At 35.7% G+C, this 13,544-nt stretch overlaps 4 protein-coding genes across 6 annotated transcripts; 3 read left to right on the top strand and 1 right to left on the bottom strand.

Annotated features, from left to right (window-relative positions):
- Positions 1-116: 116 nt before the first annotated feature.
- LOC105214083 (metaxin-1 homolog) lies at positions 117-2,426 on the top strand. Its single transcript, XM_011187280.3, has 5 exons — positions 117-378; positions 611-757; positions 1,264-1,539; positions 1,595-1,990; positions 2,138-2,426. The coding sequence occupies exons 1-5, from the start codon at positions 298-300 to the stop codon at positions 2,213-2,215; spliced, it is 978 nt and encodes a 325-aa protein (XP_011185582.1). The 5' UTR covers positions 117-297; the 3' UTR covers positions 2,216-2,426.
- LOC105214084 (methyl-CpG-binding domain protein 3) lies at positions 2,180-4,769 on the bottom strand. 2 transcript variants are annotated; one of them, XM_011187281.3, is made up of 3 exons: positions 4,501-4,769; positions 3,735-4,247; positions 2,180-3,220 (listed from the first exon to the last, which is right to left on the bottom strand). In XM_011187281.3, exons 1-3 carry the CDS (start codon positions 4,626-4,628, stop codon positions 2,731-2,733), a joined length of 1,131 nt encoding a protein of 376 aa, XP_011185583.1. In that variant the 5' UTR covers positions 4,629-4,769; the 3' UTR covers positions 2,180-2,730. The 2 variants fall into 2 exon arrangements, with proteins under 2 accessions (XP_011185583.1, XP_028897359.1); XM_029041526.2 differs by lacking the exon at positions 3,735-4,247 and having other exon boundaries at positions 4,501-4,762.
- A 281-nt stretch (positions 4,770-5,050) lies between these two features.
- On the top strand, positions 5,051-6,893 carry LOC105214086 (3-ketodihydrosphingosine reductase). 2 transcript variants are annotated; one of them, XM_011187283.3, is made up of 4 exons: positions 5,051-5,294; positions 5,387-5,607; positions 5,729-6,297; positions 6,365-6,893. In XM_011187283.3, exons 2-4 carry the CDS (start codon positions 5,388-5,390, stop codon positions 6,560-6,562), a joined length of 987 nt encoding a protein of 328 aa, XP_011185585.1. In that variant the 5' UTR covers positions 5,051-5,294; position 5,387; the 3' UTR covers positions 6,563-6,893. The 2 variants fall into 2 exon arrangements, with proteins under 2 accessions (XP_011185585.1, XP_011185584.1); XM_011187282.3 differs by having other exon boundaries at positions 5,052-5,315.
- Positions 6,894-8,791: 1,898 nt separating this feature from the next.
- LOC105214087 (nuclear pore complex protein DDB_G0274915) lies at positions 8,792-13,538 on the top strand. Its single transcript, XM_011187284.3, has 5 exons — positions 8,792-9,150; positions 9,206-9,364; positions 9,451-9,653; positions 9,727-9,926; positions 9,987-13,538. Exons 1-5 carry the CDS (start codon positions 9,026-9,028, stop codon positions 13,365-13,367), a joined length of 4,068 nt encoding a protein of 1,355 aa, XP_011185586.2. The 5' UTR covers positions 8,792-9,025; the 3' UTR covers positions 13,368-13,538.
- The last annotated feature ends 6 nt before the right edge of the window (positions 13,539-13,544 follow it).

Raw genomic sequence — 13,544 nt, 5'->3', positions numbered from 1 at the left:
CAGCTGCTGATTCTCTAACAGTAATGTTTACGAATTGCATGTACAGCAATATAGAAAAACACACATTTTCTAACACTGTATTTCAATCCATGTTCACTTTGATTAAAATCAGCTGATTTCGTTTCGTTCTTAACCTAGCAAAATTTTCGGTACTCATCCATTCGCGTAAGATTACAAGTCAAGTTACCAATCAAGTTCGTTATTTAGCTGATCAGTGGTAACAATTTCAAAATATATAGAGTTTTGTGATTGTAAATGCATTATCAAAGAAGTGACGTGTGTAAGACAAACTAAGATATGCATTTAGGTGGAGTTTTATATGTATATAAAGGAGAATGGGGTCTGCCATCAATCGACTTCGATTGCCTACGTGCTCTGGTAAGAAATATTACAGCGCCACCCACAGACAATGAGGCTAATGCTTTCAAGTTTAAAAACGTTGCATCATCTTGACAAAACATCGAAGAGTTGAACAAAATGTAATGCTTTATAATTTCTATCAACTACTTCCTGGTGGTTAACAGATAATGCTAGATGAATGTGCCGAATCTGTTTTATATGAATATACATCTAACTTCCGTAATATGTTGTATATCTTTTTCTTGTATAGTGCTTGGTTAAATTTACACGATGTCCGCTGCAAATCGAAACAAATGCTAATCCCATACGCTCAAGCACGGGGAAATTACCATACATACAAATTGGCAATAAGAGGTTCTGTGGGTACAGAGAAATCAAGAAGCTGTTGGATAAAGAGGTTAGTAGATTATACAAAAAGAAGTAACCGTGATTGAGTATTGTATGAGAAATGTTAACGTAGGTGTAATAGTGCTGATTTTGTAGACTATATGGCGCCAAAACATACACAGTGTTGTTCAATGTTTGATGTGCTGAATAATTACACACTGGCTTATATCATATTGGATTGATATAAATATTGTATAAACATTCCATATTAAACGTTTATTTAATAAATTTATCAGCAACGCAGAAACATCGCATATTTTTAAATTCACTCGATCATTGATCCCTAACAGGTGCTCGTGCTCTTATATTTTTTTTATGCTAATTATAGACTTATGTATACATTAAGATTCAATCTCATTGGTTACAGTAAAATCCTTTAAAGAATCACCTTTCCGCTAAAATCAATTTATAAAATAACCATGCTATGGGAATATTATTTATAGTTAATGACTTGTTCTATTGATATTTTTTAAATTTATTTAAATAATGTTAAAGGAAATTGTTTACCATTTATAGGGCTACCCGATAGATGCCAATCTGCCAGAGAACCACAAATTGCTCTCACCCGCTTATGCCAATTGGGTTTTTACCAACCTTCATTCATATTACTATTATTTCATGTTCGGCGAACCTAACAACTTTGATACTACACGCAGTCTGTATGCTAAGAGAACAACGTTTCCATTCAATTTCTTTTATCCAAGCAGTTATCAGAGGGAGGCATGTGATATTGTTATGGTAATGGGTGGTTTCGACCTGCGCGATAAGCTGGAAAATCATGATGCAGACTATGTATGTATATCATTTACGTAATTAATTAATGGCTACATTATTTCATTTGTTACAGCTCATTACGAATGCTAAAAAATGTGTGAATCTTCTCTCGAAAAAATTAGGAAAGAAAGTTTGGTTTTTTGGAGATGTCTTTAGTGAATTCGATGCTATCGTGTATTCGTACTTATCGGTACTTTTTAAAGCTACACTGCCCAATAATCCACTACAAAATCACATCAAAGGCTGTCAAAATTTAGTGAATTTTATTAATCGTATAACAAAAGACATTTTTAAAAATGAAGGATTCAATTCACTCAAAACCATCAAAAGTCAGTCATCGAATGATCCCTTACTAACAGCCACAGAGCGACATTTCTTGGAGTCTGAAAAGAAAACCAAAGTATTGGCGGCAATTGGCGCAGTTGTGGCTATGGGCACATTTGCCGCTTGGCGTGGCGTTTATAAGCAGGTAATTTCTTGAATACTTACTATCACATATTTGTTTGACGTTTTTAACGCCATGCAATTTTTCGTGTATTCTTCACCGTAAAGCTTGTTCGATCAGTGCAGCTGTATAATTGTTTCTTATAAGTAATATTAACTTTTTCTATTTCAGTTTTCAAATTCCCGTCGTTATTATGATGGCTTAGAATATGAAGATGATGAAGCGTTGGAAGACGACGAAATGGATTAATGATGCGAGTCGTTAGGAAAACAATTGCCTTCCAAAAAAAAATATGTATGGAACTACCGAAATTCTCTGGCGTATGCCAACTCATTTCATTATACCAAAAACAACACTTTTAACAAAGTTTCCGATCTACCGCCAACTGTTATATATAATCACTTTTAAGTCTTAGTTTGATAATAAAATTTATAATTAGTTTTAAACTTTACAACCAAAACTTTTAATTTCCTTATAAATTTTGTGAGGTGTTCTTTGAGTATGCATGAGCAAAATTTTTTCGGCATTCACCTAACCGTAACTATTTTGTAAAGAAAGGACAATAATTTAGGTTTGTATAAATTTCTTTATATGCTGTAATTATTTGAAGACATCGTTTGAAAGCTTCAGCGAGTAAATTAAAAACACAAAATGACTTATGAGTTACCACTTAAAATGCTATTTCGTTACGATAGTAAAACTATGCTAGTGCATACTTATGTATGTATATTTGAGAGCGAGCTTTACTTTCTAAAAGGTTTAACTCAAGCTTTAAGTGCATCCTGCAATTTCTTTCTAGCCACGTTAACTCGATCCTCTTGTCGTCGTATGTCGTCATCTGACACTAAAACTGCTTGCATGAGCGGTTGTTCGGGATTTATAAATGCTGTAGCATTTTTATTCATCTCAGTCTTTGTAGATTCCTGGCCCATTACAGGTACGTTTAGTACATGCAGTGCTGTAGCCAATGATTGTAGCACTGTTTGCTCATTAACATTCGGTCCGATGGCACGTATACTTTTCGGTAGTGCAATATCATCAAACTCTTCACCGGTAGGATGGCACGCACGTAAACCTTCCAATCTTTTTTCCCAAAACATTTGCTTTGGTTTCTCTTGGCCGCTTGCCTGTTTAGTGTTGTCATTGCGTACTTTTGTATGTTCATGATTTCGAATTACGGTGACTGGTTGTTTAAAAATCGATGCGGTTTGTCGTATGGGTGGCACCAAAGAGGCGTCTGTGCGTGGTGCGCGACTATATAAACGATATATGTAAATATTAGTACAATAAATTTTCGAAAATCTTTGTATTTTTTTAGTCGTTATGAATGCTTTGATATTTGTACATAAAACAAAAGTAAATTACATAAAAAACATGCAGTAAGAGAAACATCATAAACAATATAACAAAACCACTTAATTTGTAATACAAAAAATTTAAGCGGAGAAACACATAAAAACACCTTAACAACAGAGAGTGAGGACATAATTTCGCTACAACTGTCAATAACCGCCGATTCTAATGTTTTCTTTAATTTACAGTTCCACTTACGGTTTTATTCCCTGACTCTGTCATCCTACCACTCACAGATTTCTGAACTAATAACATTTATTTGAACAAAATATAAATAAAGAGCATGCAGCACTAAACCATTTTTGTATATACATATATAACATCCGCTGATTTTTGATTAACTTTAACACGATAACATTTCATTTGGTTTTCATCATCAAATCATATTAAATAATAATTGACTTTTCGGCACTACCTGAAATCTAATTGCTGACGTGAATTCGCTGCTGGTGTAGTTGCAGCACCACATGCGCTCGATGGGGCACAACCGCTACTAATGACATTTGTATGCATGCCTTGTAACTGATGCGTCTGTGACTGATTCTGAATTTGAGATTGGAATTGGGACTGCGCTTTGAATTTGCGCTTTAAGGTGTGAGATGTTGTGTTTGGCATTAGTGGTTGTAATATGTTGGAATTAGTTATAGGTGAATGTGAAGAAATTGGAGAGGAACACACGGATAGGGATAAAGTGTTGCCGCCACTGTATTGTGGTGGTGGTGGCGGCATTGAAGTATTATCATTTCCACTTGTACTCCCACTACTTCCGTTGTTGTTACTTATGCTACTGCAACGGAAAAGCGAAATAGATGGTGGTGGCATATGACGTACGAATTTGCCGCTTTGGAAATCAAACGATCCAATGTCAATTGCATCACCAAGACATCGTGCTAATTGTGGCTTGCTTTCAATCTTTTTACCCGTGGGGCTGTTTAATTTTGCAACACATTATCAATAAGGACAAAGAGGCATTTATGGGATGTGAAGTGCATGCGGGATTTTATTTGTATACATTATTGATGTTGAACATTTTGTTTTAGTGTAGAAGCGCAGAGGGACGTGCGTTGCACAGGTATAGAGGGTGAGTTGAGGATTGATGAGATTTTATGATAATTAGATACAATAAATTATTTAAGACCATTTTTTCAAAACTTAATATTTAAGTAAACTTTTTATATTACCTGTAATAGTAGACGTCGACTTTACCAGCTGATATACCAGACTTGCGAAGAACTTCTTCTCTTTGCCAACCTTTTGGCAACGAGTTGCAATCTACGCGTTTACGTTCAATTGTAATACTCGAATTCATTGATTATCAGTTGCTTACAATGTTTATAAATTTAATTAACAATTTGACTAAACAATAAAAGCGTCTGTGAAAATTTCCCAACAAATTGTCAAAAATGATATTTTCTCTCCGATGAAATATACAGAGCGAAAATTAAGTTAAGTTGGCTGTGATTTTTTCAAATACAGAGTGACTTCACAAATTATGTCAATAAAATGCTGTTATCAATTAAGTCTTAAATTATGTTGTAAATATATAAATGTATATTATAAGTAAATGCAATACACTTTCAAATCGTATTCTTTTTTTCTATGTATATACATATTTTATGATTTGTTTTTTCAATTCTCAAATTTATTAGGTTGATTTTAAAAATATCTGGAATACAAATATATGACCACAGCTGTGGCAACGCTGCTACTCTCAAAGTGAAAACCAGAACAACTTCCTATTGCTTTCCAATTAACTTTATTTTTTACCAATTCCGATATCAAAGATTTCTTCAGTGGAAAGATTTGAGTTGAGTTGAGTGAAATATAATTTTCTTAATTCCTTTTACTCAGCGTTATTTTAATACTAGTCCGTGAACAAGTTATCAACGGTCCAGAACGGAGTTAATGATAAAAACGAAAACAACTTTCTAATTTCCAAGGAGAGTGATTTCACATTTTCACTTCCTTTCCTGAGGTCAAATACAAATCTTTAATAGTAAATAAAAACTAATATAATTTATTATTTAGTAAAATTTCCATGTAATTGTATGTGAATTTATTTTTTAGAATGATGCAATTCAGTTTGGAAATATGGTTTTGGATATCACTTGCTGTTTTGGCGCATATTGGTGTATACGTATTCGTCATGCGTAAACGTCCAAAAATGTTGGTAGGGCGTCATGTAGTTATAACTGGAGGCTCTCGTGGTATTGGACTTTGCCTCGCTGTGGAATGTGCCATGAAAGGAGCCAATGTAACCGTAATTGCTCGCGATGAAAAATTACTTAGTAGGTTTTAATATTTTATCGGAAGTTAATGAATGAATTATGTTGAAATGGTGTTGTTGTTGTCATCTATCTATAGTGACACATATTGCAAAGCATAACAATCTTTATCTTATCTTTTCAGGTGGCGCAGTGGCCTTAATGGAAGTCATACGCCAAGTGCCGGATCAAAAATTCCAGTATCGTTGCCTAGATATTGCATCGAGTTATGATGATGTAGCAAATAATTTACGGGAAATAGAAGAGTACTTTGGTGATATATATATGTTGGTTAATTGCGCTGGTATGGCTATTTGTGGGTTATACGAAGATATTTCTGTGGCCGATGCGCGAAAACTTATGGATATCAATTATTGGGGCAGCTACAACTGCACCCGTTACGTACTGCCAAAAATGAAGAAAGCCCGAGAAGGTATCATTGTGTTTACATCTTCATTAGCAGCTCTCTTCGGTATTTATGGCTATGGACCATACACGGCTTCAAAATATGCTGTGCGAGGTATGGCTGAAACCATCGCAATGGAAACGCGACATCTGGGTATATTGGTCACATTAGCATTGCCTGCAGATACTAATACGCCTGGTTTTGAAAATGAGGAGAAAACAAAACCGAAGGAAACGAAAATTATATCCGGTGGTGGAGGCTTGGCGGAGCCGCAAGAAGTAGCTAAACGAATTCTTAACGATGCCTTGGTACATTCCAATTATGTTTATTTTGTTCATACTGATTCGATTATATGTATTTATGTTTCCATTTTAGCGCGGCAACTTTATCTCGATTTTAGGGGCTGAGAGTTGGTTCCTTACATTATTAGGAGGTGGACTTCTACGTTGGGGTGGATTTTTTCAAAACCTAATGCATGCTATATTATTGGGACCACTGCGTATTGTCGGTTGCTTTTTACATTTGCACTTCGAACGAGTAATTAAAAATTGTGCTAAGGAAAAAACGGACTGATGGACTCCATTAACGACATTAATAATATTTATTTATAGCTTATATGCATTTATTAATTAATTTAACATACTTAAGATTACGCTTAATTATTTTTAAGCGTATTTGTTTTCAAATACGGTGCCTTTATAAAAAAAAGCTGGAAAAACAAAATTCAACATTTTTACGTTATCCAATACTTCAAATGTACAAAATATTAAAAACACAATTTTTAGAAAGATATAAGCATCATTTAGCCAAAGAACATAACATTAAAATTTCGTATTATCCGTTTTACAAAAATTTACCACAAATCTACGCAGTAATTAAAATAAAAGTTCAATATTTTTATGCACTATTTTGATTTTCATTTTCGTGAGTAATTTTTCTCTTTATTGGCAACTCTGAACGAAATGTGAAAAAATTACCAGTTTATTTTAAATTCCATCGTTGGCAATACCACGCGCTTGACGTTTTGGCAAGTTTGGAAATGAGACCAGAGAATGTAAAACAGAGATAAAGAGATGTCCAACTCTATTTTCATTGGAAGTGAGAGCGCACGGACAAACGTCAAAACCTACCAATCTTTGACAGTTGACTGGAATCAGTAGGTTTTGACGTTTCGCAATTGGGAAACTGGAACGGCCATATTGAAATGTTGCTAAAAAAATTATACGACAGAGACATTCAGAGACATTTTTGAACGCCGTGCAAGATTACTTATAAGAGCTTAAAACAATAAATATAAATATAAACGCGAAATTTAAAAGAGGGTAAAGAAATTTTTTATGATATGCAGCATAGGGAAATTAATTTTTCATGGAAAATTGTAAAAAAATTATCAATTGTCAGTTGACAAGTGATAATTTTCCTTATTTATTACTGAAAGTTCGAAAACAAGCAATTTTAACGTACCTTAATATCGCTAAAAGAAATTTAAATATGTAATTTTTATATTAAAAATTCAGTATAAAATTTTTTTTAACCGTAATAAATGTTGGGTATTTTAATTTAAATGCCCCAAAATTTGTATTTTGTCTGGTCTGGCAATAATGCAAATTGTTATAAAAAACGCTTATTTTGAGGCGCTCTCACGCTGGAATAAGTTGGACATCCCTTTATCCCTGATGTAAAATATATATATTACATTCTCTGATGACAAAGATGACATGATACGAAACTCTTTATTCTGAGAGAGCGCTGTAAAAATCCACATTTTTTATAACATTTGACAATGATCCCGCTATGTAAAAAAATAAATTGGGCATTTTAGAAATAACTTTTGGGTATTTTAACTTTTAGATATTATTTTTAAATGCTCTGTTCCCTATTAGACTTATATCATATATAAATAATTAAGAAAATAAAAACATGATTTTTTATAAATTCATGCAACAAAATATATTAATTTATTAACATAAAATATATAATATATTAAATATAATGATGTCATTTGATATATTAGATGTCATTTGTAACAAATAATAGCAAAAAAAATAGTTTCACACAGTTTAATATTATCAGTGTATTTCCCTAAAATTATATTTCGCACTGATTTTGTCATATACTTTTACCGGTATTACTTCTGGCATCCCGCCTTTTCTGTCAAAAATTCCTTCAACTCGCACTGCTACCAACTTAAAATGAGAGATCAGGGAATTTGGTTTGAGGGAAAATGAGAGAGTTTCGTATCATCAAAGATGACATGATACGAAACTCTTTATTCTGAGAGAGCGCTGTAAAAATCCACATTTTTTATAACATTTGACAATGATCCCGCTATGTAAAAAAATAAATTGGGCATTTTAGAAATAACTTTTGGGTATTTTAACTTTTAGATATTATTTTTAAATGCTCTGTTCCCTATTAGACTTATATCATATATAAATAATTAAGAAAATAAAAACATGATTTTTTATAAATTCATGCAACAAAATATATTAATTTATTAACATAAAATATATAATATATTAAATATAATGATGTCATTTGATATATTAGATGTCATTTGTAACAAATAATAGCAAAAAAAATAGTTTCACACAGTTTAATATTATCAGTGTATTTCCCTAAAATTATATTTCGCACTGATTTTGTCATATACTTTTACCGGTATTACTTCTGGCATCCCGCCTTTTCTGTCAAAAATTCCTTCAACTCGCACTGCTACCAACTTAAAATGAGAGATCAGGGAATTTGGTTTGAGGGAAAATGAGAGAGTTTCGTATCATGTCATCTTTGGTATCATGTCATCTTTGCTGATGAGACCATCACGTTGTAAGCACAATTTTCGAATGTTTGCGAAATTTACACAAGAACGAGTTCTATTAAATTAATTTTAAACATACTGGCGTTTATAAAATTGTTTCTATATAAAAAAGTCACTTTCGTTTTTTGTGCATTGATGGTTTTTTGTACTGGCTGTGTACTTTCGCGCCATCAGAGTATTTTCTATTGAATTATTAAAAACTGGTTTAAAAGTGCGTCATGGACAAGAATGCAGCAATGGACAGACGTTTCAGTTTAAATATGACAAGTTTACCTAATCCTATTGCAGAATCAACATGTGTAAATTTAAATGGAACTACAAGTGGTGTGCTTGGAAGAAATAGGTAAGATGTGCAACAATTCCCAATAAATAAGTTTGAATAAGTTTTTTTCCAACAGCGCTGCTAATCATTTTCGCTGGGGAGGTAGTCCTATTAGTCCACATAACCGTAGTAATTCAAGCAGTTGCTTAAACAGTAGCAGTACGTTTTATAAAAACAGAAGTACAGCTACCAGCCCACAGAGAACAAAATTGAACCTTAGTAAAATTGATCCAAGGTAAAAATTTTGCTTTATTTTGATTAGTAATGTATTTGTTTGTTTAGTTATACTAATTTTCAAAACTGAACACTTATAATTTTCAGGACATATGCAGATGTACAAAGTCGTGGGTTGGTGTCACGTATTATACAATATCATGAAAGTGGTTCCCGTCTGAACCGCAGTAAGTCGACCAGTAATCTTTGCAGCAAATCTGGTCAATCTTCAATGGTGCAACTTCAGAAAACTGATTTACCTTACCGTGCAACACAGCAAAATGTAACAATGACACGGATTGTCCCACCAAGTATGTTTTTTCTCTAATATTAATTTCTCTAGTATTACATTTTTAATAATACTAATTTAATGTTTGCTTTTAGAAAAATCCATTTTTTATGGTAATACACTGTCGAGTTTACTGCGCTCGAATTCCGTGATTAGCATTCACAAGAGCGATGAGGAAATATCAAGCGAAAATCGTCCCATTTTGCATCCGCCTCCATCTGAGAATGAGCTGGCGCCTACTCGAAGTGTTTTAGATGTTTTGAAAGAGATCTCACGCAAACGCATAAACAGTGATGTAAGAATGTACATTATATCATGCCTATTAATAAATCGGAATAATAAGTATTAATTTCAGGAGTCTGATGGAATACATGACGTAAATAAAAAATATTGTAGCCGTGAGAGCAATGATACGTCATACGAACAGTCAACTGTTCCCATTGGAGTTCGTAACATAGGGCTGCATAACGTGAACACTCCATCAATTCATGTTCCATCACAAAGTTTTAAAAGACAGCGGGAGCAAATAGTGATTCCTTCACCACATACCCAAAGCATGAATAGTGCTTGTGGAGCAACATTTTCAAGTGCCCGCTTACCATTACAAACGCAACATTCGCCCGAACAAATTGCAAAAAAACGATTGTGTAGTTACAATAACGATATAACAAGTTCACTCAGTTCAAGTCTCATACATGCAAACAAACGAAAATTTTACGAACAACAGCGTTCAAACATGCAACGGTCACCACCATCTGGTACTGAAGAGTATGAAACACAAAAATCGAAGATGCATCGTCAACAATCAGATCTACGATTCCAACAATTAACGCAGAGTTTGAGTTGTAATACACCTATAACGCCTATACCAACAACACCATTATCACAAAATGTTAACTTAACGCATATTCAAAGTAATATAGAAAACGGACCTGAAAGATTGGCGGAAAGCGGTGTTATAGTTAAGCGTACAGTGTCAGAGCCTCCTTTGTTGCTTAATAATCAAATGCAAAAACCAAAAGTAACGCTTTTTAATCGTAACTACAGTGAAACGGCAAAACTGAGCAAATCAGATGATAATAGTGAAGAAATAATAGATAATACAGGTGTTGTGAATGAGGACGAATGCGCTGACATACAATTCGTGAAACCAAAAAAGAGTTCCTCAATAATAAACAAGAAAAATCCATTTATTGAACGCACCCAAAAATCGAAACTTGCTATGATGCTAAGTGGTTTACGTGGAGAAATTTACCAGGGTAACGAGGGATATGATGACGTAGATAAAATATGCAATAAGAAATCTAGTAACACAATAAAAGAGAGTAATGTCCCTGCTAAAACAGATGTAACCGTTGGAAAAGTGACTCCATCAACAAATTCAACTGCAACCACAATCACCACTGATACAACGGCTAATTTCAGCATGAAAACTTCAGATAAACCTGTTATAACATCGACTACTGCATTGGTTCCACCTGTGTCAGATTCTGATAAAAGTGGGAACAAAACTACTGTCACATCTAGCAGTTCCATGCCGACTGCAACAACAACGACTTCGATACTTAGTGGTTTCAAATTGACGCCGTCAGTAACATCAACCAACACCACAACTTCAATTACTACGTCACCAATAATAAGTACAACAAATACCCCGACAAAGACGTCATCTCCATTGGTCGGTCTAAAATTAACACCGCAAAAGCCTACACCTACTCTCGGTAGCGTTGCAGTCTCATCCGCGCCTGCATTCAATTTAAATGCCACAATCACAACCACTGCAACAACAGTTTCAGCTACTGTACCCCAACTTCAAGGATTTTCATTCGGTACCTCAACTAACACTACTTCAACAACTGCGAGTTCTACGACTGCGAGTGCGGGCGGATTTAAATTTGGATTAGCACCAAAGGCAGAAGCTTCGACGACGGTAACAACAGTGTCAGCTGTACCTGCTTTTGGCAGCTTTGGAAACTCTACGACACCAACATCAAAGCCAGTTTCTTCAGAAGCAGCAAAACCGACATTAACATTTAATACGAATACTATTAACACAACCGCAGCAGTTGTAAAGCCCGCATTTAACTTTGGTGGCGGCATTGCAGCATCAGCACCAACCGCAAGCACGACAACTGCAACCGCTTTTAACACTGTGTCTTCTGGTACATTTAACTTCGGCGGAGCAACTAATCCAACAACATCTGTTGACTCAACTGTATCTACAGCCCAAACATCAAGTGTTTTTGGTAGTATTGCAATGAGTAATACATTTAAAGGACCAACGGAAGCAGCCACAAAACCGTTCGCATTTGGAACAACCACTAGCACTGCACCAAGCACCGCTTCGACCACAGCAACACCAGCTTTTTCCTTTGGTGGTGCTACGGTTTCACAGCCCACAGCAATCACCGGACCTCCCACAGTAACCACAAATAATATTTTCGGATTTGGAGGACAAAAGTCAACTACTGCGACCACATTACCCACTACTACAGGAACTACCTTCGCTTTTGGTGGTAACAAAACAGTGGCGACAACAACGTCTGCTACAACTCCAACAAACGCTGGTAATGTCAACAAACCGGCTTTGAGCTTTGGACAGAGTGGTGTCAAATCACTAAGCGGCCCAACCAACACAAATTCTCCGAGCGGTAATCTGTTTGCATTTGGTGGTTCATCAACGACAACCGAAAACAAAGTATTCGGCAATGTTGCTGCAGGCACCAACAATTTACAAGCAACGGGCACCAACTCAATCCAACCAGGTGCATTTACTTTTGGTGCGGCTACTAACCAAGGGGCGACTTCAACATTTGGTGCCGTTAGCAGCGCGGCATCTGCGAAATCTTCATTCGGTGCAACTACAACAACAACAACATCAACACCTTTCGCATTTGGTGGTAGCACTGCCAATAAGTCAACATCTGTAACTTCCACAGGAGTTGGCAACAACGCCCCAGCTGGAGGATTTAGTTTTGGAGCATCCACTGGTGCTGCAATCAACGCTAGCAATACACCATCTGCAAATATATTCGGTGCAGCAACACCAGCGCCGACAGCCGCCGCCAGCATTACGAAACCCGCATTTAACTTCGGTAGTGCTACAACCACCAGCGAAGCCAGCAAATCTATATTTGGCGGCAGTTCAACAAACACAAATGCAAGCGTAGCCAGCAACAGCAATACGTTTGGTGCGCTCGCAGGCGCCAATAGCAATTCAGCTAATAAAACGTTTAACTTCGGCGGTGCAAATACGGCCAGTAACAACAACGCTTCACCGAACCTATTCGCCGCTGCCGGAAACAAATCTGGTGCCGGGGGCTTTTCCTTCGGCACTAGTACAATGGGCAATAAACCAGCGGCTGCAACTAACGCCACACCGTTCGCATTTGGTGGTGGATCAACAAACGGCAATGCAACCGCAAGCGCAGCACCGTTTAGTTTCGGCAACAGCACAGGAAGTGCACCAGCTAATAAAACGTTTTCTTTTGCAAGCACGGGTAATGCTCCAGCGGCGCCGACAGCTAACGCAAATAGTATTTTTGGTGGCGCACAACAAACATCAGCGGCGACATTTAGTTTCTCTGCTGGTACATCAGCCTCAGCTGCACCTTCAACAGTGGCAAATATTTTTGCACCGCCCGCAGCACCTGCTGCAGCAGGAACAATTGGTGGTGGGGCTACGACAACGGATCGGCCAATACGTCGCGCTACACGTCGACTGCAGAAAACTTAGTAAGCAGCTTTGACGTCTTAATTGATAAATGAATAAATGTTATCATACTATAGATAAAAATAACGAATACTTCATTAGATTTATTTAAATAACTGAACAATTATATATTTTGCAAACATTTGTTTTTAACAGTATATAAGTTAAAAATATAAGAGTCACATATTTTCGTTACAGCAA

The sequence above is a fragment of the Zeugodacus cucurbitae genome, chromosome 2, assembly GCF_028554725.1.
Source record: "Zeugodacus cucurbitae isolate PBARC_wt_2022May chromosome 2, idZeuCucr1.2, whole genome shotgun sequence".
Taxonomy (NCBI): domain Eukaryota; kingdom Metazoa; phylum Arthropoda; class Insecta; order Diptera; family Tephritidae; genus Zeugodacus; species Zeugodacus cucurbitae.
Note: the sequence above shows the minus strand (reverse complement) of the source record. Positions and strands in the feature narration are given on the sequence as shown.

Bases quoted from the DNA above. Each gene is read 5' to 3' on its own strand.
- LOC105214086 (XM_011187283.3), top strand. From the start codon at position 5,388: ATGATGCAATTCAGTTTGGAAATATGGTTTTGGATATCACTTGCTGTT. The intron at 5,608-5,728 runs GTAGGTTTTAAT...TTATCTTTTCAG, and splicing joins TCGCGATGAAAAATTACTTA to GTGGCGCAGTGGCCTTAATG. The intron at 6,298-6,364 runs GTACATTCCAAT...TTTCCATTTTAG, and splicing joins GAATTCTTAACGATGCCTTG to CGCGGCAACTTTATCTCGAT.
- LOC105214084 (XM_011187281.3), bottom strand. From the start codon at position 4,628: ATGAATTCGAGTATTACAATTGAACGTAAACGCGTAGATTGCAACTCG. The intron at 4,248-4,500 runs GTAATATAAAAA...AAAATTAAACAG, and splicing joins GTCGACGTCTACTATTACAG to CCCCACGGGTAAAAAGATTG. The intron at 3,221-3,734 runs GTAGTGCCGAAA...TCGTTTATATAG, and splicing joins CGTCAGCAATTAGATTTCAG to TCGCGCACCACGCACAGACG.
- LOC105214087 (XM_011187284.3), top strand. From the start codon at position 9,026: ATGGACAAGAATGCAGCAATGGACAGACGTTTCAGTTTAAATATGACA. The intron at 9,365-9,450 runs GTAAAAATTTTG...TATAATTTTCAG, and splicing joins CTTAGTAAAATTGATCCAAG to GACATATGCAGATGTACAAA. The intron at 9,927-9,986 runs GTAAGAATGTAC...TATTAATTTCAG, and splicing joins GCAAACGCATAAACAGTGAT to GAGTCTGATGGAATACATGA.
- LOC105214083 (XM_011187280.3), top strand. From the start codon at position 298: ATGCATTTAGGTGGAGTTTTATATGTATATAAAGGAGAATGGGGTCTG. The intron at 758-1,263 runs GTTAGTAGATTA...TACCATTTATAG, and splicing joins AGAAGCTGTTGGATAAAGAG to GGCTACCCGATAGATGCCAA. The intron at 1,540-1,594 runs GTATGTATATCA...CATTTGTTACAG, and splicing joins AAAATCATGATGCAGACTAT to CTCATTACGAATGCTAAAAA.